The sequence below is a fragment of the Cetorhinus maximus genome, chromosome 1 (assembly GCF_964194155.1).
Source record: "Cetorhinus maximus chromosome 1, sCetMax3.hap1.1, whole genome shotgun sequence".
NCBI lineage: Eukaryota > Metazoa > Chordata > Chondrichthyes > Lamniformes > Cetorhinidae > Cetorhinus > Cetorhinus maximus.
Window position 1 is genome coordinate 85,873,134 of NC_135879.1, and position 25,722 is coordinate 85,898,855.

Consider the following 25,722-nt stretch of genomic DNA (forward strand, 5'->3'; position numbering starts at 1 on the left):
CATTCTCTCCAGGACACCCTGGTCCACTCCTCCATTACCCCCTACACCTCAACCCCATCCCACGGCACCTTCCCATGCAACCGCAGAAGGTGCAACGCCTGCCCCTTTACTTCCCCTCTCCTCACTGTCCAAGGGCCCAAACACTCCTTTCAAGTGAAGCAGCATTTCACTTGCACTTCCCTCAATTTAGTCTACTGCATTCGCTGCTCCCAATGCGGTTTCCTCTATATTGGAGAGACCAAACGCAGGCTGGGTGACCGCTTTGAGGAACACCTTTGGTCTGTCTGCAAGCATGACCCAGACCTCCCTGTCGCTTGCCATTTCAACACACCACCCTGCTCTCATGCCCACATGTTCGTCCTTGGCCTGCTACAATGTTCCAGTGAAGCTCAACACAAACTGGAGGAACAGCACCTCATCTTCTGACTAGGCACTTTACAGCCTTCCAGACTTAATATTGCTTTCAACAACTTTAGATCATGAACTCTCTCCTCCATCCCCACCCCCTTTCCGATCCCCCTTTTTCCAATAATTTATAATTTTTAATATATCTTTTTATATATATTTTTCTTTTCCCACCTATTTCCATTATTTTTAAATGTATTTCCATCCATTGTTTTATCTCTACCTTTTAGCCTATTTCGATCCCTTCCCCCACCCCACCCCCATTAGGGCTATCTGTCACTTGCTTGTCCTGCTTTCTACCCTTAATGTCATTATTAGCACATTCCTCAGCTAATATCACCACTTTCAACACCCCTTTGTCCTTTTGTCTATGACATCTTTGGCAATCTCTTCTTTGCCTCCACCTATCACTGTCCATCTATCCAGCTCTACCTGTCCCACCCCCCCTTCAACCAGCTTATATTCCACCTCACTTCTATATTTCTTAGTTCTCATGAAGAGTCATATGGACTCAAAACGTTAACTGTCTTCCTCTCCACAGATGCTGTCAGACCTGCTGAGTTTTTCCAGGTATTTTTGTTTTTGTTTCAAATTTCCAGCATCCACAGTATTTTGCTTTTATCTACAAACTTCCAAAGTTGTCAAAGTTATCTCAGCATAAGTACTGTGAACAAAACCGTTCATACAAACAGACAAGAAAGCAGCTGTTATGTAGCAGCACTTCTTGGTATATTAGCCTGTCATGTCTTTAGCTCTCTCAACTGCGACTGTGTTCTCACCTTGCTTCCACTGGTGGGTTACAGAAATTATAGACCCATAGTCCCACAGCTCAATGACAAAAGCTTTAATTGAGCAATTAGCATATTGAAATTGTCCATCCACCTCTCCTGAGGGAGTTGCTCACACTCTGGATGCAATGCAGTTAAATGCTGAAGTTGGCAGATTGGACTTGTTTTCCAATTTCCCTGGTTTGACCTCCTACCTGCTCCCAAGCCCACAAGCTCCTGTATATTAAAATTCACCCCTTTTTGTCTAAACTGCAGGTTTCTTCCAAGGTAGTTTTCACTTTTGCACCAGTATGTCAAGAATTGGTATGCCACTTTAGCCCACTTTGACCTATGGTGCCAGTTTGCTTGGACTTGGAGCAACATTTCTCAAAGGAATGCACCATTGATAGCTACGCCATTCTCTGAAGGTGAGTTCAATTTTATCTATTTTCCTAGAGTAAACTTTGCTAAGCTGTTTACTGTGTCCTAGTTGGATATCCTATTTGTGGCAACAGACATGCAGCTCATTCAAAAAAACTGTAATGGAAGAATATGCATATACTACAGAGATTAAAAATCAAATGGAAATTTTATTTAATAGCATAGGCTGAAGACTTTCAGTAATTTTCTCCATTACATTGATGGTGTGTATGCGCCATAGGCAAACTACCCTAGGTTTTATACCAGTAGTGTGTGCTAATTGCTATCCTGCATTTGATTGTTGATATGAATAATCATACTGTGAAAATCAATATAAAAATAGCCATTTGTAAAGTTTTTTTAAAAAAAATCTAGCTCATCCATCTAATGAATAAGTTCAGCATTCTTTAATCAAAGGACATACTTTCAACTGGAATTTTTTTGTACAGTAAATTTTCACACTCGTCAATCTGAAGAAAAATTAACTTCACTTTTAACTTTGCAACTTGTCATGTTTCACTTCTGCAATTGGGTCAAAAGATTGAATACAAACTGCAAATTAAAGCCTCTTGTGAATAGTTTTGGATTTACAGTTATACATGTTTTAACCAGTTATTAATTTCTTCCTAATTGAAGTAATTACAGTACATCATTTATTTGTTTGATATGTTTATCCTTTTTCCTGATTTCATAAGTTGATTAAATTTGATTTTGTTTTACATAGAATCTTGTACAATTTGGATTACAGACATCAGACAGATAATTACTACATTATATGTCCTCTATCTCCAACCTTTTATTGAGTAGAATGGAGTGGCTGAATTGCTGAGCACTAAATATAGCCATTTGATGTAAAGTTGATGCCAGTCCTCGAGACCAGTTAATCTTGGTGTTGGGGGGGTTGGGGTGTACAGACCACGGCAGATGTGATCCTGGAAAGTTCTGCCACTTGCTGAACAAAGCAAGACATCTCTAACTATTTCACTGGAAAACTGCTGGAAGGAGATTATATTTTATTTAAGTTTCCTTCAAGGATCTACACTGTTTAGCACAGGTAACCTTATTTGTTCATGGGAATGTTTAGGAAGCTTATTGTTTAATGATGGGAGCCATGAGAAAATATTTCTATTTATGTTCAAGACATGTCAAAATAATGTGTTTGCTTTCTTGATCAAAGTATAAATTGATACTAAGTAACAGTCCAGAAATATTTTACATTACAGTTTTCTTTATTATTTTCAAAGTTTTGTCTAGTTGATGATATACATAAATGCAACGTAACATTAGCAAGAGTTCATCAGAAGGAGTTTAATATTAGTGTTCAAATATCATAAACAATGATAGAAAGATTTTAAGTTTTAAAATAGAAGAACTGAGATAGTAAGATGATGGACAGCATGTAACAGTATGTGTAAAATGGGTTGAGTGTATATTTTCTTCTGGATATTTTTCCATGAAAAATCATGAGTAAAGTGTGGAGAATTTTTGGTAAAGACTTCCATTATTTTCTAAGTAATTCCTGATAATACACTATATTGAAGTCCCGATTATTTGAAATTATGCCTGAGCTATTAAGATAAATTATTTATTAAGACAATGTTATCAGTCAAGGTAACTTATGATCTTTGACACTGAAGAACTAAATGTATTCATATGTACTCTGTTCATTACAGTTTTCAACTGTAAGAAAAAGCATACACAATGCAATCACACAGCACACTCACAAAGGAATTGAAGCAACAAGCATCAGCCATTGTAAAAGAGATCCAAGGAAATGGTAGGATGCTGTTACATTCATTTTTAAAGTCATACTGGTAACTGAAATGCTTTAAAATGCCATCCAGTCTATTATCAAATGTTAGAATGTGTGCGTGTGTGTGTATTTTACCAAAAATAATTTAATGGAATATCTTACTGACTATGGTAAATAATCCTTTTGTCATTACCGCTGTCCTTTGAAAGTTATTTTTGGTTCGAACAACTGTGTGTAGCTGCAGAGTGCCGAGATCTTTGACAGCTGACGTATACTCTCAATATACAACCCTTCTGACCTACGTTCGGAATTAGATCAGCAACAGTCTCGTTTACCAAAGATATTTTCTTCAGGGTGTGGGGCTCTGTGCACATAAAGTTACCTTGAAATGACCACCCGTCAAATCAGAAAGCTTTAATTATTTGTATTCGCTCGTCAACTCCACCTTTTGCCATATAGAATGTCTTCCCTCATTTCAAATCAGTCACACAAAATTCTGCTTGTAAATATACAATTCAATTCAATTCAAATGTATTGTCCATTTGGAAATTCATTGCAATGCATTTATTGTTCATTAAAAAGGAAGTTTTAAATGTTAAATTTCAAGGTGAGTTGATGTCACCAGAAACACTGGGCCGAATCTGAGTGGACCAACATTAGGTAGCATCGTGGAATTGCAAACATGGGTTTGGTTCCCATCTGAAATGCCTGAGAGCTCCAGGTAGGAGTGTTTCTCCACAAGATGGGGGGAGAAAATCAAGGGGGAAAAACAACTCAATGGACCAGTGGTTAACTTTGTGCCTTTTTAACTGCAGGGCGTGCATTGACGGAGGAAATCAATGGACTGGGAAAACGTTTAAATGGTTGTTCTAAATCCAGAGCAATCCTTTCTAATTCCTTCGCTTTCGGTATAACCCTTATGCTGACACATGATCCGGGAAAACTCCTGTTTCCTGGGCTGACCAGATTTGTAGGTTTTCACCTTATGCATTGTGGAGTTGAAACAGATAGTAGCATTACAGTAATGAATCTACTCAAACATCAAATGTGAGGGGCTCTGTCAAACGATAGCCAAACATATCTTACTCCACAAGTGGCCAGATAGTTAAATTCACGCAAAATTGTGCACCTTAACATAGTTAACTTTAACATTCTTGCAGTTTTAATTTTAATCCATCTCAGGCAGATAGGATAAAAAAAATGGCGGGTGTTAAGAATCCAAAGTAATAATAGTTTGAGAAATCTCAACCAGCGTTCGATTGATGGAAGTCCACAGTACAAACGTCCCCTTGTATTTGGCATAGCTCAGACTAATTCTTCACTTATATTCAGGTAATTCTAAATGTAGACAATGTGGTAAATTGAATTATAATCTTTGCATAGCGGAATTTTAGATATTTGATTAAGGTAATGTATAGAAAATTCTATATTTCATCTAACCGTCCAATAAATGCCTGGGAATTAAACACAGACCATCCATCTTTCATTTATTAGCATTTGTAACTCTCCTCTTCGTGAACACAAATGGTGGGTAAAGTTGCAACTTGCTGTTGTCCATAAGACTAGTGCTGTAGTCGGTCATTATTGGAGCTATCTGATTTCTGTCCCCAGAAACAATGCTTTTACAAAAGATATTAAAAACAGATGGTTGCTTTATCAGGTATATTAACAGAAAATTCTGGAATGACTCAGCATCTGTGGAGTGATAAACAGAGTTAATGAGCAGAATCATGTGCTGAGGGTGGGCTCCCTGTGCCCCAGCATAAATGTCAGGGATCCGCCTCCGCTTTAGGGCCTTTAAATTGTGGGCCTTTAATTATTATAGAGTGAAAATTCCGACCTCATCCAGGAGACTGATAGAGCTGTCGGTCAATCCGAGACCAGATGCTCTGCAGTACCAGTAGCACCATCAGGGGTGGTGGCCATTACTGGTACTGCAACTAAGCTGGGCTTACAGCGATCTCAGACAGGCCTTGGCAAGGCGGGTGAAGGGGGTCAGGGAGTGTGTTTGACAGGGCAGAGGGGGATGGGAGATGGGGCAAGGGAAAATTGTTGGGTGCGCCTCCGATTGGCACCAGGGACCTGGGAGCTTCTCTCCTTCATTTGCTAGTAGCTGCAGAAACAAACCTGCCAATTAAATCTGAGCGAGGGTGGGATAAGGCTCTTAAGTGGACATTAATTGCCCACTTAAGGGCCTCAATTGGGCTACCAGTGAGCAGCCCACCTGACGCCTGCCCGCTGCTCATAAAATCGCGGTGGACGCACCTCCATCGGCATGGCGCCCTATTTCATGAGTCCACCATCTGCTTTCCTGCCTTAAAATCCAGCCCAATGCTTCCAGTTGTTGATCTGCCACTTATAACAGATCATTAGTTTTACGCTTTGGCAACAAGTTAAAAACATACATTAAACATTCAAATCTTTATAAGAACCTTTTTCATATCTGTCAAGTCTGTCATCTGCATAGTGAATGTTGAATCTATTCATTCTTGTCCTCAATGGCTAGATGCTTACATCTCTGTATTTGCTAACTGGTTATTTTCTACTCTCATTAATCGCCAATAGTATTATGCAAACTCTTTATCCCAATTTCAATTTTCTCCCCTGAAGCTTCCTACCAAATTAAAAATTCAGACACCGCACTAGAACCACAAAAGAATTCCCTGACATAAGGCAGCCATAACACTCTCAATATAGGGTCAGGTTGGATTGGATCACGACTAAACATACACTTGATTTAATGCAATCGCCCTTACAGTATTCCTTTCCACCAGGGCCCAGGTTCTTTTCACCCCGAATTAAACATTGTTTTAATTTAATTTTCTCTCTTTTTCTAATCCCTCAAAATTAGCCTTGTTTCATGCAACCTCCTGTACTGACTCTGAACTGTCTTCCATACTCTACCTAGACTTTTTTTCCCCATGCTTTCCTATCCCAGATGTATAGTTGCCTTCTCTTTAGTCTGCAAGCAATGCTGCAGGAAATCCACTTCCTTCAATTAAGATTTTAAAGTGCGAGACCGGACAGGCCAAAGAAACATGAGATAACTTGTGAGAAAACATTGCATCAAAATTGTTTCGAGGATACTTGGAGGCATTTATATTTGAATCATAAAATTCCCTCCACATATGACAGTTCTGGAACATAGGAGTCAGTCAAGTCGCCAGACTCTCACCATTGAAGTATCTACCTTTGAATAGCAATCTAAACTTTGAATCCATGTAATTTGATACCAACATCGAAGAAATTGATTACAAATTAGTTTGTATTGGCTAATAATATTACAGCTAGCACCCTATAAAAATACAATAGCAGATTCCATTATCTGAATGTGCTGCACACAGCTGTTGTTGAAAACTTAAGTTACAAGCATCCGTCTGTAATTTGATCACATTGTCGCACAATATTAAATGTCAGCTCTAATTATTTGAGTGTGACACGGTGACTTGGAATTCAAACCCATAAATAGACTACAATTTTTTTATCACCTCATTTGCATTTCCTTCTCCATTATCAAGTACAGCTCCCTCTTACCATTACTACTTATCAACAGAACTGGGATTTTACTTTTTAAAGTTACTTACAACTTGGCAGGCAGAACAGTATTTTTTTAGAACCCAATTAAACTAATTTTTAACTCGGTAAAAGCTTTAACTTGAAGAAACATTGAGCCCTAAAAAATTTTAAAAATAAACACAGGATTGGTTCACATGAGCTGATCAGAGAACAAGGAACAACCAGAACAGCCTTTAATGAACCTATGGAAAAAAAAGAGCAGAAGAAAATATGAAGAGTGGAACAATTGGAGATAGAAGGATGAACTCATTATTTGTAAGCTGGTCAGTAAATCACCCTTCTACCAAAACAAAAATACCTGGAAAAACTCAGCAGGTCTGGCAGCATCGGTGGAGAGGAGCACAGCTGATGTTTCGAGTCCTCATGACCCTTCAACAGAACTAAGTAAAAATAGGAAAGGGGTGAAATATAAGCTGGTTTAAGGGGGGTGGGACAAGAAGAGCTAGGTAGAGGGCCAGTAATAGATGGAGATAACCAAAAGATGTCACAGACAAAAGGTCAAAGAGGTGTTGAAGGTGGTGATATTATCTAAAGGAATGTGCTAATTAAGGGTAGAAAGCAGGACAAACAAGGTACAGATAGCCCTAGTGGGGTGGGGTGGGGTGAAGGAATCTAAAAATGCTAAAAGGTAGAGATAAAACAATGGATGGAAATACATTTAAAAATAATGGAAATAGGTGGGAAAAGAAAAATCTATATAAATTATTGGATAAAACAAAAAGGAGAGGGAAAAAACGGAAAGGGGGTGGGGATGGAGGAGAGAGTTCATGATCTAAAATTGTTGAACTCAATATTCAGTCCGGAAGGCTGTAAAGTGCCTAGTCGGAAGATGAGGTGCTGTTCCTCCAGTTTGCGTTGAGCTTCACTGGAACAATGCAGCAAGCCAAGGATGGACATGTTGGCATGAGAGCAGGGTGGAGTGTTTGTCTGTGACATCTTTTGGTTATCTCCACCTATCACTGGCCCTCTACCTAGATCTTCTTGTCCCAACCCGCCCCCCTTAAATGAGCTTATATTTCACCCCTTTCCTATTTTTACTTAGTTCTGTTGAAGGGTCATGAGGACTCGATACATCAGCTGTGCTCCTCTCCACCGATGCTGTCAGACCTGCTGAGTTTTTCCAGGTATTTTTGTTTTTGTTTTTGTTTTTGTTTTTGTTTTGGATTTCCAGCATCCGCAGTTCTTTGCTTTTATCACCCTTCTACCAATCCTGGAATAAACAACTCAGAAGAGTGGGTAGGAATGGGCCTTGTGATATTCAATATCCTCTTTCCATGGATTTGCTTGAAGACCTATTCTTCAGTGATAAAAGAGGAACTTATACCATATTTAATGCATCACATCAGAATCAAATTAATGCATGACTTGGCATAGAATTGCCAATTGTGTGAACTAAAAGTTATTGGCAACAGACTGGACTACTTTTCATTTTCTAATTTATAGATAAACAAATGCCTCAAGCTTCCTCAATCACTTCATATTGATCATAAAGCTAGCCAGTACTCAGTGGTACCTGGGCTCTGCTGTAATTATTCAGAGCCAGCATGTCACAAACTTTTCTGCCCACAGCTTTAAAGACACTAGCAAAATCATTACAGTACTGAGGATAAAAAGGACTTGGGATTGGTGATATGCATATTTTTGGCTATTATTTTTTTACAAATCTGCACTTAAACAGAGTGATATTACCATCAGGATAGCAAAACTGTAAATTTACTTTCAAAAGTGTATTTGCATTGTAATTCAGACATAAATGTTTTTCCAAATTCTGAAACACCCTCCTAGCAGTCTGACTTGCCCACCGCATGTCTTTTTTTACGCCTTGCTGTATTGAGCATGTGATCTGTTAGCAGTCCACACTGAGCGATGTGATTGACAGCTGCAAGGTTGGTATGCCTCTCCCATTAAAACTCTCAAAATAAAAGCATTTGAAACTCTTAATGAAAGAAAGTTTATGTAAAACTTAGAGAACTTGGATAGTATTAAAAGGTCAGTCAGTTTCTGCAACTTTGATCACAAAATCAAATAATAAGACCTAGATTTTCGCTCCTAGGTTAGGTGCACAAAGTTGGGACATTTTCAGGCTCTGCAAACCTGACCAGGGAAAAAGAGGCCTGGAAGGTCAGGTTTTCATTATGAGGGGGTGAGCTGGACTAGAAGATGGGCTTGCCACCCCTGCAACGATTGCAAAGGCTGCCAGGTACGGAGGTAGCCTGGGCAGAAAGCATGTCTCAGTGCCCCAGCACTTGGTTGAAATTATTTTAAAAATGAATAAAACAAAAAAATTGCTCCAGCCATCACCCCTCACACCCCCTCGCCCACAACACACTCCTAGGTCCCTCCATGCCAATCTATGCCACCTCATGCCCTCCACCCACCCCTATGACCCCCCCCCGCCCCCATACCCCCATGCCACCCTAGTCCCTCTACCCACCCCTTATGGCAACTTGTACTTCCTATGTCACCCTATGCCCTTCTACCCACCCCCTACAGCACATCATACTCCCTGGGCGTAATTTTCCCAGAATTGCGCTGTGCAGTAGTGGGCAGGTAAAATGGAGTCCTGCCCACTGTCGAAAATGGAGGGTTTTCACACCGTTTTGTCCTGAGCCTGCCTCATTATTTGTTTACTCCCGTGAAACACATCATTCCCATGGCGGGCAGGCTTTCATTTACCCGAGCGCCATCACCCCTCTGTTGCATCTTTAAAAGTCAGCCGTCAGCAAAGCGCTTATCACTGCACCACCACTACCCGGGAGACATGGCCAGCAAAGGGAAAAAGACTTCAACCCCCTGCTTCAACGACAGGACCCTTGAGTGACTGCTGGATGCCATAGAGGCCCGCCGGGATGTGGTACTCCCGCTCTGGCTGCAGGATGGGCAGCAAAGTCACCAACCCAGCTTGGGAGGCGGTGGCAGCGGTGGTCAGCGCAAACGACCTACAGAGGAGGACAGCTGCCCAGTGCTGCAAAAGGATGAATGATCTCCTCCATTCCGCCAGGGTAAGTCACTCTTTTCATCACTCCCAACTCACACACTCACAAACCAATCACACAACTACAGGGCTCTCACTCACTGCCAGTGCAAGGAACATCACCATTCACTCTCTCACACACACCATTATTGTCCTCATCCCGTCCTTGGGACCACTCACCACCCACACGGGCCAGGCATACATATCAGCTGGCCCAGCAGGCATCCTGATACACTTTCCCCATCTCTATCCATGCAGGACAAACTGGCTCACAACAGGAGGAAAAGGTCGCAAACAGGTGGAGGGATGCAGGAGATCAAAGTTCTGACAAAATTCAAAAACAGCCATCCAGCTGGCCAGCGATGACCAGGACCTGTCGTGTGCCGACAGTGAGGTTGGCGCTGCTCTACCAAGTGAGGATCCAGCAGTGCAACATCCATCAGATAACCATGCCGTGAGTGATGTGTCCTCTTTCACAGGCCACCGCCATGCACTAAATATCTCCCCTTGCTTTCGCAGGCACACCTGGGAAATAGCTGACACAGTCAATGACCCAGGGCCTACAATCAAACCCAGAAGAAACCTTTGAAGATGAATCTGAAGTCACCCTCCCTGAAGTCCCGTCACAGCACTCACCCACACCCTCCACCAGCGCAGAGACACACAGCTCAATGGGACCTAGCTTTAGAGTAGTCTCATGACCACAATCTGGTGAGCACATCGCACTTTCTGATCCACAGCAGGTGGAGGCAGAGACTTCCCAGGTCCCCAGCACTCGGAGGACTCCTGGAGGCCAGAACGTTGCTGACTCTGAGTCAGAGGACGAGCCTCTGGTCTCAGTCGTGTCACAGTTGCTGGAGCTGCAAAGGCAAGCTAGGGAACATCAGGAAGGGATATCTGCTGCACTCCTCAGGTTGCAAGGCACTTATGGAGGAGCCTGTCTGTCTTTAGGCTGAGGTGATAGTGCCAGCATTGCAATGCACCAAGGCCAACACTGGCAGGATGGAGGCTGCCATGGAGACCTTGGTCCCCAGGATGTCACTCCTGCACTGTTACGTGGGCTCAACTCCATCGCTGATGCCATAGTTGGCCTTCAACAGAGTGTACACGAGAGAGGTGCTGGGCAGCTCAATCTCAGTCCAGCTACACCTTCCGCTCATGGAGTCAGTCAGGGGCCTTTGGGCACCCATAGGGAGGAGGATCAGCAGGTGCACACTCCGGGGCCATCCACCCAGGTGACTCTGGGAGTGACCAGCCCACCCGAATCCCCTCTTCCTGTGACCTCCACAGCTTCAGCTTCACAGGCTGAGGAGGGTGCCACTGCCACATAGCAGGACCCCAAAAGCAGGCCGGGGCCCTCCAAGTCTTGACCCTTCAGAGGACGTCTGCCAACGTCATCACAGACAGGGCGTCACAGTCAGCAGGCTGCCTCCACCTCTGCTGTGCATGTCTGGGGAGCACCAAGACGTAGCGGCAGGGTTAGGAAAGTTAGGTAAAAGTAGTTGTACAGCCTGACCACGGGTGTTGATCACCTGTACATAGCTCTGAAGAAGTGTCACATGGACTCGAAACGTTAACTCTGTTTTTCTCTCCACAGGTGCTGTCAGACCTGCTGAATTTTACTAGCATTTTCTGTTTTTGTCTCAGATTTGCAGCATCCACAGTATTTTGCTTTTACCTGTACATAGCGTTCATTATTGTTAATAAACTCCGAAGAATGTCTCCCTGCCTATGGCTCCTTGTTCTGATGAGCAGTGTTCTTGTTGCTCAGATGTGAAACCTTTCTGCACAAGAGGCAGGTATCTCAGTCCAGGGCCTTTTCCATGTGGTCCATGCAGCCTTCAGACCAAAGTGATGGTCCAGCCTCAAACTCCCTGGAAACATTACTGATGCCTGCACCTCAGCAGTGCTGGTCATTGCTGCCAAAATGTAGTGGGCAGGCGCCACAGAGTCCTCGCATGCTCTCTGTGTGCTCTCAGCACCTTTAAGGTGGGGCTGGCCCCCATCACACCAGCATCTGCGACCTGCTCCTGAAGGGCTGAGGTGCTGAAGGCAGACACAGCATCAGATGCATCTAAAGTTTCATGGCTGCGACTCTGATATGGCCTTGATCATGGAGCGCAAGCGAGCTGCCCTCAGTCAGACAGGAATCAGACATTCTCAGAGGCCATGTGAAGATCAACTGTATGTTGTGATCATCCTCCTGCGATCGAGCGACAATTAGGGCCTCCACTGCATCTTCACGAAGGCAACATTCTCACAGAGGGTATTGGCGCTGCCTTAACCCAGGCTGGAGTCAAACATTCACAACTGTGATATGAGGATCTATGGTGTCTCATCACTGCATGTCGTCATCATTCTACACAAACCTGGCAGCTACGAGGGTCTCCTGAGTGCACCTGCCTCATCTAGCTAGTGCGAGAGCCTCATCCCCGTCATCGTCACCACCGAGGACCCCCTCACCCTCATCCCCATCAGCGTCCTCCTCATCCGAGGAGACCTCCAGCTCCTCCATCTCCTCCTCAGCCAGCTCCTCACCCCATTGCAGTGCTAGGTTGTAAAGGGCACAGCAGACGACGACGATGCACGACTCACACTGCAGACTGTTTTGTTTCTCTCCACCAGACCAGTCCAGGCACTGGAACCACATCTTCAGAACCAATGATCTGCTCCAGCAGGTTGCAAGCTGCTGCATGAGCCTCATTATAGCACCGCTCTGCTGCAGTCTGAGGCCACCGCACGGGTGTCATCAGCCACGTTCTCTACAGGTAGACCTTGTCCCTGAGGAGCCAACCCTGCAGCTTCTGTGGACCCTGGAAGACTGCAGGGATCTGTGAGCGACTCAGGATGTAGTCATCGTGCACACTCCCTCGAAACTATGCGCACACCTGCAGGATGTGTTTCTGGTGGTCGCACACCAGCTGCACGTTCAGTGAGTGGAAGCCCTTGTAGTTGATGAAGTCCACTGAGTGTAGTGATGGAGACCTGAGCACCACATGAGTGCAGTCAATCTCACCCTGCACCTGTGAGAATCCCTGGATCAGGGTGAATCAATTGGCCCTTGCATTCTGGCTGTTCCGGTCCCGGGCGAAATGCACAAAGTTGTGTGCCATGGAGAAGGTGGCATGTGTGACCCCATGGATGCATTTGTGGGTGGCGGATTGTGAAATCCCACAGAGGTCACCTGTGGTGCCCTGAAAGGAGCCATTGGCATGTAAATTGAGCACCGCAGTCACTTTCACAGCTACTGGCATTGGATGCTCTCCATGTCCCCTTGGTGCCAAGTTCTGCAGTAAGTGGCAGATGTGAGCCACAAGGTCCCTAGACATGCGCAGTCATCGGCGACACTGGTTCTCAGTCATCTGCAGGAATGGCAGGCGGTGTCTATAGACCCTGAGTGCCACTGGGCGTTGACCAGCCATGGCTTGCTGTCACTCGTGGGTGGTGTGTGCGGGATTCCCTGCTGCTCCTTCTTCATGAGGTTGCTGCTCCTGCCTTTGCATGGCCAGGTGCCTCAGTCGCTCTCTCCTCCATCTTTTACGGTCTCTGTAGGCCATCAGGCATACAGCTAGGTCACCAGGATCCATGATCCTGATGTGGTCCTCCTGCAGCATGAAAGAGAGAGAGAGACGTGGTTATCATGGCTGTACTTAGTACCTTTCCTGGCCCTGTGTGATCACCCCTTAACACTTCCCAGAGAGTGATGGTCACACCTCGGAAGGCCAGAGATGAGTGCACTGCATGGCTGCCCTGTCAACCTGAGACATGGGGGAGACAGGTCCCAGCCGGGATGCTGGGGTTGCAAGGGGCTGTGAGCACTTCCAGCAGTGACTGCTACATGGCCAGCATTGGCGAGGAGATTGTACAATGTGTACAGTCCAATTGCTCTGCGGTCCAATAAAGTGGTAGCGGAGTCGAAGTTTATGCTGGGGGGGTCGGGGGTAAGGTATGGACACTTGATGGCCCTTTGGTGCCTCTGCGTTGCTTGAATGGGCGGGCAGGCTACGAGCCTGACCCCAATCATATCACTGTGGCTGTGCCTGATCTGTCTCAGTTGCAGAGGCATGGTCAGTTTATACAGGTGTCCATAATGCATGGCCAATTCCCTCGCTTACCCTGCCCCTCACTTCGGACAACCCGCACCCCACCCCCCCACCAGCAGTTGCCTCCAGGGCCAGACATCAGTTGCCCCCGCCCCCCCCCGGCGCCCCTAAGGCTTGTAAACAACGGGCAAGCTGTGGAGAATGCTGCTGTTTACTCACCTCAGTTCTCCCCGAGTGAAGGCTGCCAAGTGTATGTCGCCTGTGTGCTCAGAAAATTCCACCTCCTATGTCACACTATTCTCCTCTAGCCACCCCCATGGCCCCTCATGCCCCTTTTGCAACCCTATGCATCTCTACTACCCTTCATGGCCCCTCATACCCCTATGCCAGCCCATGTCGCCAATGATCCCCATGGCCCATATTGCCCCTGTGCCAACTTATTGACAAGTCATGCCAACACATGTCTACCACCCACCACCCTTTGCCCTTACCCACTCCATGCCATCTCACATAATATCCACCATGGGCAAACCTAAAGAGCCATGCTGATATAAAATAATGTGTCTATTTATGACATCTTTATTTTAAAAACTCTGATTCATAAAAAAGATCAATGTATTGAATTTCATTCAACTAATCTTTTATGAAAAAAACATTTCTATTCTATAACCACTTGGAGTTGTCATTCAAACGGCTTGCTTAATAGACCTCCACTGTGATAATGTTAGGTTGTAAAATCTGTCATGCAGCACAAATCCTATAATGATATCCCTCAGGATTATGTCAACAGGCAGAGTGAAATAGCAAACACTATTTTTTAATTCCACTTTTTTTTATTTAAAGCTTGGCAGAGTTAAATCCCTTGGACAGTTCTAACGAGCTTTGAAGTTCCAATGAGTTTTGACAGTTATTTGAGAGCTTGACAGCTCTTTGACAGCTTTTACTGTTCTTTGATAGCTTGACAGCTTTTGACAACTTAACAGAACTATGAAAGCTTTGACAGTTCTTTGACAGCTTGACAGTTCTTTTGACAGCTTGATAATTTTTTGATAGCTTTGACAGTTCCAATGAGTTTATGTGCTTTTTACACACAATCATGCCTACTTTTAACAATTCTAAAGGGCATCTGACCTCTTCCAAAGTTTACCTTACATCTCCCAAAGGGGCTCCTTACTTCTTCCAAAGGGTGCCTTGCCTCTCCCTAAGGACACCTGACCTCCCCCAAAGGTGCCCCAGGACCATATCCAAAGGGGTACCTTACCTCTAAAAAAGGTTACCTGATTATCCAAACAAATCCGCGAGGTTCATATGTGCTCTCACCTGCTCTAATCTGTACAGCTCAGCTTTCAGACACCTGCTTCACCAAAATCAGACATGAGTGGGAGGCAGCTGCTGATGTATATGGGCAGCTGCCTCAGTGAACAACGGATGTGCAATTTAGAACCTACCTCCATTCCCAAACCCCACCCCCCCTAAAAAAATCATCAGAGGCCAGATTTGGGGGCAGGACTTCCGCATTCAGGCCTCTACCGGCATTTTCATGCAGACAGAGGGCCTCTACGTTTCTGTGAAAATTCAGGCCTAAATGTGACTAATCTATAAATCTCTGCCTGCAATATCTTATATAAAGCATTTAATCATCATTCCTACTGGGAATTAGCATAGTTAATGATGCAAATAATGATCTCCTTTTTGGCCCTCCAAGAGAAGAAGCACATCAGATAGAAGTGACATTCCATATCTTCAACTTTGTTGCTGGAAAAGATTACTGTGTACTAACCTACAGGGCAATAAGAAACAAGACTTACAAACCATGAAGGTATTGAAAATGGAACGTTTTTATTTAGAGTTATTGTTTGTGGTATTTTGCAGAATTAGATCTGGACTATGGAAAAAAGATCAGCGTTCCCAAAGACATAATGCTGGAAGAGCTTTCCCTCCTTTCCAACAGAGGGGCCAGGTTGTTTAAAAAGCGGCAAAGGAGATCCGAAAAATACACATTTGAGGGGTTCCAGAACTCCATCAATTCACAAATAAATGTATGTATTCTCACAAATAGTTATTTGGTAGTACACAACTTTAATATTGCTGAAAGAAGAGATTTTTTGCCAAAGCTTTTTGTCTTGCACTCATCAGGATAATTCTCAAGGAAATACCAACATCAGGAGAAACGACATTGGCATTTTCTTGCAAATTGTTCTGATGAGTGCAAGACGAAAAGCTTCAACAAAAAAAGTCTCTTTTTTTTAGTAAAATTCATACAAAATCTCCAACGATTATATAATCAATATTAGATCAACTGGAATCAAATTTGTTAATTCTTTTAAAATAACAAACCCTAGTTCAGTGCCTCTGTTGGTGCTTTTTACATGATATTTGAAATCTGGTTAATTTATGATTCAAGTGTAGCAGCCCTGCAAACAAAGTGCCAGCAGAAATCATCCCACACCACAGGCAAAAGACAACTTCACGTGTGGCACTTGCGGCCGACTTTGCACTTCCAGAATTGACTTGTTCAGCCATCAAAAGAAATGCAGCAGATAATCTCATCTGACCTCATCAAAATTTGGAGGCTGCATTCCCATCATCTCTCGCAGACAAAAGGATACCAAACTCCAATTAAAAAAGGGCCATGTGGCTTTATTAACAATGATGATGATGAAATAAGTCCATTTTTTATGCTAGTAACTCTGCCATTTCAAAACTGGGCCCACTTCAGCCCCATTTGATAAACTTGCTCATACAAATTAGTGCTGGGTTTAAATGCACACACCTCAGAAATAGATATAAACTGAACATACACACAGTCACAATGAAAACAGAAATAGAGGAAAGAGAAGGGGAATAAAGGGGAAGAGAAGAGGGGAAACCAGAAGAGACAGGAATTAGAAATAATTGGACCTAGGTTCAGTTAATGAACAAAGCTAAATGGTTCATCAGTGGAGAACTAAAACAGTGGGGCTGATTAATTCTTTCTACGTCCATAGAGACTGATACACTGCATGAACTTTGGCTGTGTCATTAAGACTATTGGTTTAATCAATGCTGTAGTGTTAGTAGGTTTGTAATTCTTTAGTTATGCTGTCTGAAAGATAAATAAATCATCCAATTTGACACCCATTTTCATCTTCTTTATAAATCCCAAAAGAGGGATGTAACACGATTATTACAAATTAGTCCTGATTTTTAGCAATTGCTTTGAAAATGGTTGTGCACATTGACAAGGCACATTTCTTCTCCAATTCCAGGTTTCCAAAATGTTCTAGGATAAATTAATTTACCAAGATTTGGCAAAAAAAATACCCAAGCAAAAGTGATTATTCCCATAATTATTCAACTAAACTATCGCAAAGTATTTTATAATGTTTTGATTAGATCATCTCTATTAAATAAACATAATTTATTTTGATTAAACTGACATTAAATTGGTGCCTGAGAAAATGTTCTAAATAAAAGATTGGCCCATACTGAGTACACCATAACAAATGCACCCTAGTTTTGCTGAATCTTTTCCAGAGCTATACATCATCCATAACACATTGCAATGATGGAACAGAAAATTGCAAAGGCACGAGGAATGAACTGCAAAGTGAGCAACAAAACACCCCTAAAACTCCTCCAAATACTCCTGATCCAAGGACTCCACCAAATCCAGATTCTATTGCTCCAGGTAAGAGATTGAACTGCAGTTTAGTTACAGCATTTTAAATGTATAAGACAGCATTGAGAGCTAGGGAAGGTCATGCCTATTCATCCCTGGACATCCCACATAATACAAGGTTCAATCATCTATCTTCCCATACTTGCTGTTACACTTACAAACCATTTGATCAAAACAGATGAAAAGGAAAATTTAACATTGAAAATCTTTGTTTTTCAAAAATCTCCATCTACTAGCATAACAATGGCCGGGATTTCATGGCCCCTCCCACCCACGGGAGATTACTGTCCTGCCAAACTGAATGGAGATTTAAATGGCTCACCGCATTTGCCAGGGGGAGACATTCCACGGTGCGGCCATAATGGCCTTCAGAAAATCTGTTGAGAACATTTTTTTTAAATCACAGCAGTATTTTAATATTATTAAAATAGTTTCCCAATATATCACTTTTCTCCTCTGCATTTTTTTCTATTTCATTCAGACCGCTTTATTCATTGAAGTGGGAATACACCAAGGCCTGAATCTTCTGGTTGGCATGCGGGGGTGGGCCCCGCTCGTCAATGCGTAAATGATGCGTGGTGACGTCAGGCCTGCTGCCCTTGATCAGCCCCCAACCGAGATTTCACGCTGGCTGGCCAATTAACAGCCAGCAGTGTGAAAGGCGCACTGAGAAGCTCAACACTGCTGGGGTGGGGGCGGGAGGAGGGCGAGCACAAAAGTCTGCGCATGCGCTGGGGAGCGTGCACTAAAAGCTCTCTGAAGACAGGGAGCTGCCTCAAGGAGCTGAAGAACACTAAAATCAAAAATAAAGATTCTGAAAATGTGCAAAAACATGTCCCCACATAGGACTCACTCACATGAACATAAACATTATAAAAATTGTGTCAACATTTTTTTTTTAAACTAATGTTGGAAACTTCATCCCGCCCATGGATGAGGTTTCCTAAAATATCCAAAGGCCGCCTGGCTGATTTGCCTGCCAACCGTAAGGCTCGACACGAGGTGAAACATAGGTTTAAATTAATTGATTAGTGGCCTTAATAGGCCTCTTAATTGTTGGTGGGTGCGCTGCCGACTCTCGCGTGCGCCCACTGACTGAAATATTGCGTGAGTGCGTGATGACATTGGGATGCTTTCCTGATGTCATTGGGCACTATTTTACTCCCAACTGTGTTGGACGCGCACCCGCCCACGGGACGTAAAATCCTGCCCAGGGTTTCTCAGGGTTGGGGGAACAGGGGACAAAGAATCCTGTTTTTTAACCTCTTAATATCACAAAGTGGTGAAAAGGGCAGTTAATGATTTATCTGAAAGAGTTAATACCAACAATAAGGTGAGTGCACTCAAGGTTATAAGGGGCATATGAAAGAGGCATGACTTAACTCATCCTCATGGCTTTCCCCTTCTCCCATTAGGAAAGCAGTTGAGTTCTACTTGCTGTCAGCACCCAACAGCCCAGCAAAAGTTGGGGCTTGCATTGTGAACAGCAAGTGCCATTTCACTACTCTGCACTGGATATCCATGCCAATCATGACATGATTTAAAATGCAATACATGCATTTTTACCTTACCCCTCTACATAGGATATACTGGACCACTGAAGGAAATTCCGCCTGAAAAATTTAATGCAACCGCTGTACCAAAATCATATCATACACCATGGGAGGAAGCCATTGCAGGTGATCCAGAACTTCTTTCAACATTACAACCCAGAATGCCAGAGCTCACACCTAAGGTAGAACTGGCCGAGTACAAGACTTTTAACAGGTAAATAATGTGAATCATCACATTCATTCAAAGGGTGTAACTGGTAGTTTTGCTTTCTATAAGGGCAATTGTTTCATAAATATACAATAATATTTTGCAACCTATTGGTTTTTGGATTAAATTGAAGAATTGCTGTCGCTCTCACCATTACTGTAATCATTACTGTGCACTATAATTAGCTGAGTGAAGAATGACAGTAGCTTATAGAATGAACATGATTTACTGTTGGGGCCTCATGTTTCCTCCGGCAATCCATCTGTTTTTGGTGGTTTCAAAGCAATGTCATAAATAAAATAGAATGGACAGATCAGCCATTAATCTTTCAGCCTGTCATAAGTCTCTACCATCTTCCTCCCCATCCATCAGCTGAGCTTGCCACCCAGGGCCTGTCCTGACACATGGAAATGATGGTGAGGACTGATGCCTAAGTTGTACAAATTCCCTCACTCACCACTGTTGGTGAAGAAGAACTGGTATATAGAGGCTAGGCGGGGATTGGAGTGGGTAGAGGTGGGGTATTGTGAATTAGTGGGAAGTAGTGCTGGTTTAAGGAAGGAGGACTGTATAATTGAAAGTAGTGCTGGTTTAAGGAAGGAGGACTGTATAATTGATGAACAATGGCCATTTATCCAGACCTCAGACCATCTATGGAGGCAAAGCAAAAAAAAGGTATCTTTCTAAGTATATTCCAAATTTAAAGACCAGTGGCATTTGGCAGTTTCTATCCTTTTAGTAGTGCTGCAACAATTGCTCTCATCCAACATCATGGGGAGAATTTATCCCCCATCGGGGGTGTTGTGCGGGGGCAGGCGGGAGCAGCAAGAACCCAATTGGCGCCCCTGATCGGGTCCACGCCACCATTTTACATGGGCGGGCCAATTAAGGCCCACCCAGCATGATGCACACCTGGAAGTGCTGAGTGCTCCCTGTGCGGCCGGGGGGGGGGGGGATTCCCTGAGTCGTGGCCTGCCCTCTTTCGCGCATGCACACGAAAGAGCGCAGAAATCTCCCTGAGGCACCTCTGTGCCTCAGGGAGATTAGTTTAAGTTTTAAACATGTAAATAAAGAAATTGAAAAATTTTAAAACATGTCCCCCCATGTGACAGTGTCACATGAGCTGGGACATGTCAATGAATTTTTAAAAAAAATTCTATTCAATTTTTAAACACTTCATGAAGCCTCATCCCGCCTGTGGATGAAGTTCCAAGAAAAATGTGAAGGCCGCCTGAGCTCTTTGCCTGCCAACCAAACTTAAGGTTGGACGGGCAGCTCAGTTTATTAGTTCAATTAATTTTTCACAGGCCTTAATAGGCCTTTGACAGTTCGGCAGGCGTGCAGCCGATTCGGCTGTGCGCCCGCCGAACTGAAAATCTAAATGACATGCAGTGACGTCAGGACGCATGCCCGATGTCACCTGCGTCATTTTACGCCTCGGCAAGCCAAAAATTCTGGAACATGGATATTTCTCCCCTGGCATTGGTAGGCTCCCTCTCCAGTATAGAAATTCTATTGCAAACTAACCCTGCAAATGCTATTGACCCTGACCCAGGAAAATATTTTTATCTCCATTTTTTATCTCTTGATTTTTTTCCACCTTTTTGTTGCTAAAACTAAAAATTGAAAAGCAGCTAAAACAATTAACATGCTTTTAACTTGGCAACAAAACAGATTTTAAGTATTCTTGCATGCCTCCAGCCTTAAGCAATGTAAACTAGAGTGATCCAGGTTAACATTACCACACATCTTCTCTATCTGCAGAAATGCTTTTAAATTTGGCCCAAGCTGGGGGCAAAGGCAGCAGCACATCCACAGCAACCGCCCAAAGCAACAGTCTGGAGGCCTGCACTTTGTTCAGGTTCATGCTTCATTTGAATTTAGCTAGTGAGCAGCAGGCACCTTCTCCTGCTCCTTTGCACCCCTCATGAATATCCTGTCCAAAAAAACAGGCTGTTTTTAGATCAGACTCCAACGAGCATAGATTTGGCTGCTCAACACCTGGTACAAACATGCACAGTGCATGCCATTTGTACATTAAAATGGCGATAGGGTCCTGCAACTTGCGTAATTAAACAGCCTGATGCCTGTTTTGTGTAGGTGTTGTGGGTATTTATTGAAAGGTTTGCTTGAATATTGAATCAGGCTTCAAAGGGGTGCCCAAGGTACCCATCTGGTTTTCCTCTGTTGATTACCATTTTTCAAGTGAAAAACAGGCAAGAGATGGTTGAAAATTGCATCTCCACATTTTGCTCTTTCCCTTTCCCCTCTCCTCTCTTCCATGTGAATGACTTTATTTTATAGTCACCTCTGGTCACAGTTACATGATTCCAATCCAGAGCTCCAGCAAATCTGTTTATAAGATCATTAGGCTGATATTACAATCTGGTACATGGACTTTTAATTACATACTTTAAACATGAAAATGCAAGGATAAAGTAGTTCCAACATTTATTTGTCCTCAGGAAACTAAAATGTTTACTTTGATGATTAGAACTCAACGTCATAAATTACTGGAACATTCTGTAACTTAAATAATAAACAAATTGAGAAGTTACTTTTAGCGGTTAATATTTTCCATCTGTGGTGAAGGACATGTCAAAATGGAAATGCCTTCTATTAACTATATGATCAATAATATAATCTTGTGTGCAGCATTGCACAGCCATCCCCTTCTCCAGTACTGTCGATTGTGAAGCTCAAATCAAAATGGATTTTCTGCTTTTGTTATTTCAAAATGAGCTTAAACAGATCTGTGAACAGCCTCAGCAGCCAAATCTCTTCCCCAAATAATACATATTCAGTGTCAAAATACCTTCATGAACCATGGGGTGGCATCCCAAGATGAATGATATTGTTATTTTAGTTGACTTGAACTGAAAGAATATCCTATCATAGTTCAGCTGAAATATTCACTCATACCAGCCAACATGGGATACAGCAGTCATCTTCTCAACTGTAGCCATGTTACAAAACTAACGATATACTGAGATCACCTGGATCTACCCATATCTACAAAGTTCCTGAACTTAAACTGCTTCAAGACTTGTCTCTTATACACTATCAAAGAGACGGTGCTCTGAATCCACCTAGGTATTCTTCTAATATGAAAATTCATACTTCTTTTGCCTTCTGATTCTTGATAGAACATGCTTCTATTCATAAATAATAGTCTCTTAGTGCCAATATGTAATCATGCCCATTATCAGTCAGGCTTTGGGGATCTATACCATTAAAGATGACTCTTTCCGAAGACACTTCTGTATGGTAGGTGAACGTTGTGCTTGGTAAATTAAAAACACATTTTTCACAATGTTTGCATCATATTTTCACATTCCTCTTCTATTCACTAGTATCATGTTAGTTCTCTTATACTCTGACAGGTCTAAATTGAATACTCCCCTAAATGGGCATGAGGATTGCAATGGAGACAACATGTTAACTTGAATGAGCTCTGGTCCAGCCAGTGCTAACCGTGCATGTCATCAGCTGGATGCATCAGCAGGAGGCCAATATCGTGACTTGTTTGTACCACTTAAAATTAGCCTGTCCCTCTTAAAGGGGAAGTGCAATGTAGCAGGAATAGGTGCTTGGAGTCATGGTTAAAGAGAATCTGGCCAGGGAAAGAGTAAGGAAAAGGCACAACAGGAGGGAGTGCAGGCTCCAAGTTTTTGGAATGCCGTGCTGGAAAACTTAGTGGAGGAGTTGGAAAGGAGGAGAGATGTCCTGTATCCATAGGGGCCAAGAGGCCAAGCAGACACATGGTCAAAAGGCAGTGGGAAAACATAGCCATGGACGTTAAGCCTTAAGGACCTGGAAGCAGTGTCACAAGAAGTTCGATGGCTACACATGAGCGATCAAGGTCAGTGAGTGCATTTTCAATTGCATCATTAGTCTCAGCCGTTGCTCAATTCTGCACACCCCATCGCTCACCTCCCAACAATCTTTATATCATCAGGACTCATGCCTAACAATCATATGCTTCATCTCATTCACACATTTTTCACTGCTGCAAGCCTCACACCCATTTCTCACAGGTTACACACACTGTCACCAATCCAACCATGACAGCTCCATCAATCAAATAGATTGCACAACACTCACTGACACACTTTGCTTTCTCTTGCAGGACAAGTTGGTACAAAACTGGAGACAGCAGGAGCTAAGCAGAGGGAGACAGGCATGCCTAAATGTTCTAATATCTAGGGAGGAGATGATGCTAGCCATTAGTGGAGCACCCATTGCAGATTTCAAGGACAGCAACGGAGCTGAAATTATTGAAGATAACAATATTCTCATACCTAATCTTCTTTCTCACATCTCACTTCCCCTTCATTCTACACTCTTTTCAAATTTACAAGCTGAAGATAGTATAAGCATTTCCTTCTTACTTACTCCACCCCATGAACCCCCCACCCGCCCCCAACAACCCATGCAACATTACTTTATCCTTGTGCCTTTTTCCAAGAAGCCCAACTTAGTCAGATAGTGGAGGAGCAGTAGGAAGTGAGTGATGCTGAAGACACAGCATCATCGTTTGATTGCCAGCTTACCAAAGGGCAACAGCACACATAGGTTTTGCTACAGAAAACTCAGACGAAGACTCCAATAGGGCAGCCTGCAGAAGAACGCTGCTGAGTATGCATAATGAAATGCATAGTGCATTGGAAAGCCTGCCAGAGCCTGCAGTCAATATCATGGAGTAGTCCAGCTCCAACTTGGCTGAGATCTTTGCACAGAGCTTAGAGCTCATCCATTCCAGCATGGAAGTAATAGCTAACCCTGTTTGCACACATTTGCACACAATCATGATGCAGGGTCTGATAGTTGATGTTGAAACTTCCATTGCAGTATAAGCAGCAGCATCCCAATGCAATGCAAGTTTGGATTACTGTTAAGCAAGGTCAGCTAGCTGCCATACAAGCTGAGACTGTTGCCATCGTGGTTATGAGTTACAATATGCAAAGGGGCTTCCAGGGTGTCATCAGAGTCCAGCAATCTGTCCTCCAACAGATTACTAGGATTGCTAAGGTGCTGCCCCAGGGAAGTGGCAGTGGCTCCAGAGAACACAAAGCCATGGTCGTTTCTCAGAAAGACAACATTTGGCCTCCCATCTCTGCTACTCCTCCAGTATCCTTGCTGTTGCCTGTCAGCCAGCCAGCCCAGGCTGCTCCTTCCATGCTGAGATGGTGCAGTCCAAAGCCAGTTAAGTTGCTTGGGATCATCCTGCAAGGCCATCTGAAGTCTGCTCCACTGAAATCAGCAGCCTTCCACCAGCCATGCTGCAGCCATAGGGTAGCAATCCTTAGGAGTACTAGACTATGCATTGGCACTGAGGGAATGCACAAGGATGATTAGTTGACTTTTGTATGCAATATGGCATGAATTCAATAATAAATTGGGTATGGAATGTTTATTTTGTGGTAGCTTTTATTTTTGCATTGTGGCGAAGTGGATGCTGTTCTGGTCAGTACCAGAGGCAAGGTAAGGTGAATGGGGGAATTGGGGCTATAGTTATTGGTATCACTCTTGGATGTATTCTTCAGGGACAGTCTTGGCAAAAAGGGACTGTATATGTTGATTCCACCCTTCTCTTTCTTTTCTGCCTTCTCTTCCTCCTCCTCCTCCACTGCTCATTGTATTGCTGGTGGGAAGGGCTGCCCCTTCATGACTGTGAGGTTCTGCATATGCGACAGACCAACTGCAGCCCACTAATGGTCTGCTCCATCATATTTTGTACAGTAGTATAGCTTTCATTATTTGCATGCTGCCCACATGTGCATAGATTGTGCAATGAGTTATCAACAGTGTCATCATCGGATAGCCCTTGCCGCATGGGAGCCACCCTTTGGTTGTCATGGTGACTCAAATGCAGCTGGCACAGTGAACTACCATAGAATTAAAGTATCATGACTGCCACCACATTACCAGAAATTGACCTACATGAATTGTTGCCTATGGACACACACCAGCTGGAAATTGAGGTAGTAGAATCCTTTGTAGTTTCAGTATACAGTAGAGTTGACATGCAGCATCCACAATATGATGTACATGCAGTCAAAAGCACCCTGTACTATGTGGAAGTCCGCAATCCTTACAAAGTTATGTGCCCGCTCCATTTACATTATTTAGTTCTTTTGCAATGAAATTTGCCTAAGTTATTCATTTTAACAGCAAACATCTAAAAACTAAAATTCAGTGGGCCTTCAGCCCACTGTTTTCTGGATTTTTAAAATTCTTGTTACAAGGCATGGTTTGTTCTAATCCAAGTCCTTCTGTCCAAATGTGTATTAATAAAAATGTTAGCACACAAGCATTAGACTCTCTAAATTCTTAGGCTGTTTGCCCCATACCAACTACTG

General features: G+C 43.3%; 1 protein-coding gene across 2 annotated transcripts in view; it reads left to right on the forward strand.

Moving 5' to 3' along the window:
• Positions 1 to 2,469: 2,469 nt before the first annotated feature.
• Positions 2,470 to 25,722, forward strand: part of myoz2b (myozenin 2b) — a 37,167-nt gene continuing 13,914 nt past the window's right edge. Inside the window, exons 1-6 of one of the 2 annotated variants that reach the window (XM_078543265.1) lie at positions 2,470 to 2,646; positions 3,266 to 3,369; positions 15,811 to 15,977; positions 17,455 to 17,608; positions 19,183 to 19,366; positions 23,490 to 24,927. In XM_078543265.1, the coding sequence (XP_078399391.1) occupies positions 3,294 to 3,369; positions 15,811 to 15,977; positions 17,455 to 17,608; positions 19,183 to 19,366; positions 23,490 to 23,526 (618 nt within the window). In that variant the 5' untranslated portion in view covers positions 2,470 to 2,646; positions 3,266 to 3,293 and the 3' untranslated portion in view covers positions 23,527 to 24,927. Of the gene's footprint in view, positions 2,647 to 3,265; positions 3,370 to 15,810; positions 15,978 to 17,454; positions 17,609 to 19,182; positions 19,367 to 23,489; positions 24,928 to 25,722 lie in introns of those variants that run through there. The other variant, XM_078543255.1, reaches the window with a different exon arrangement.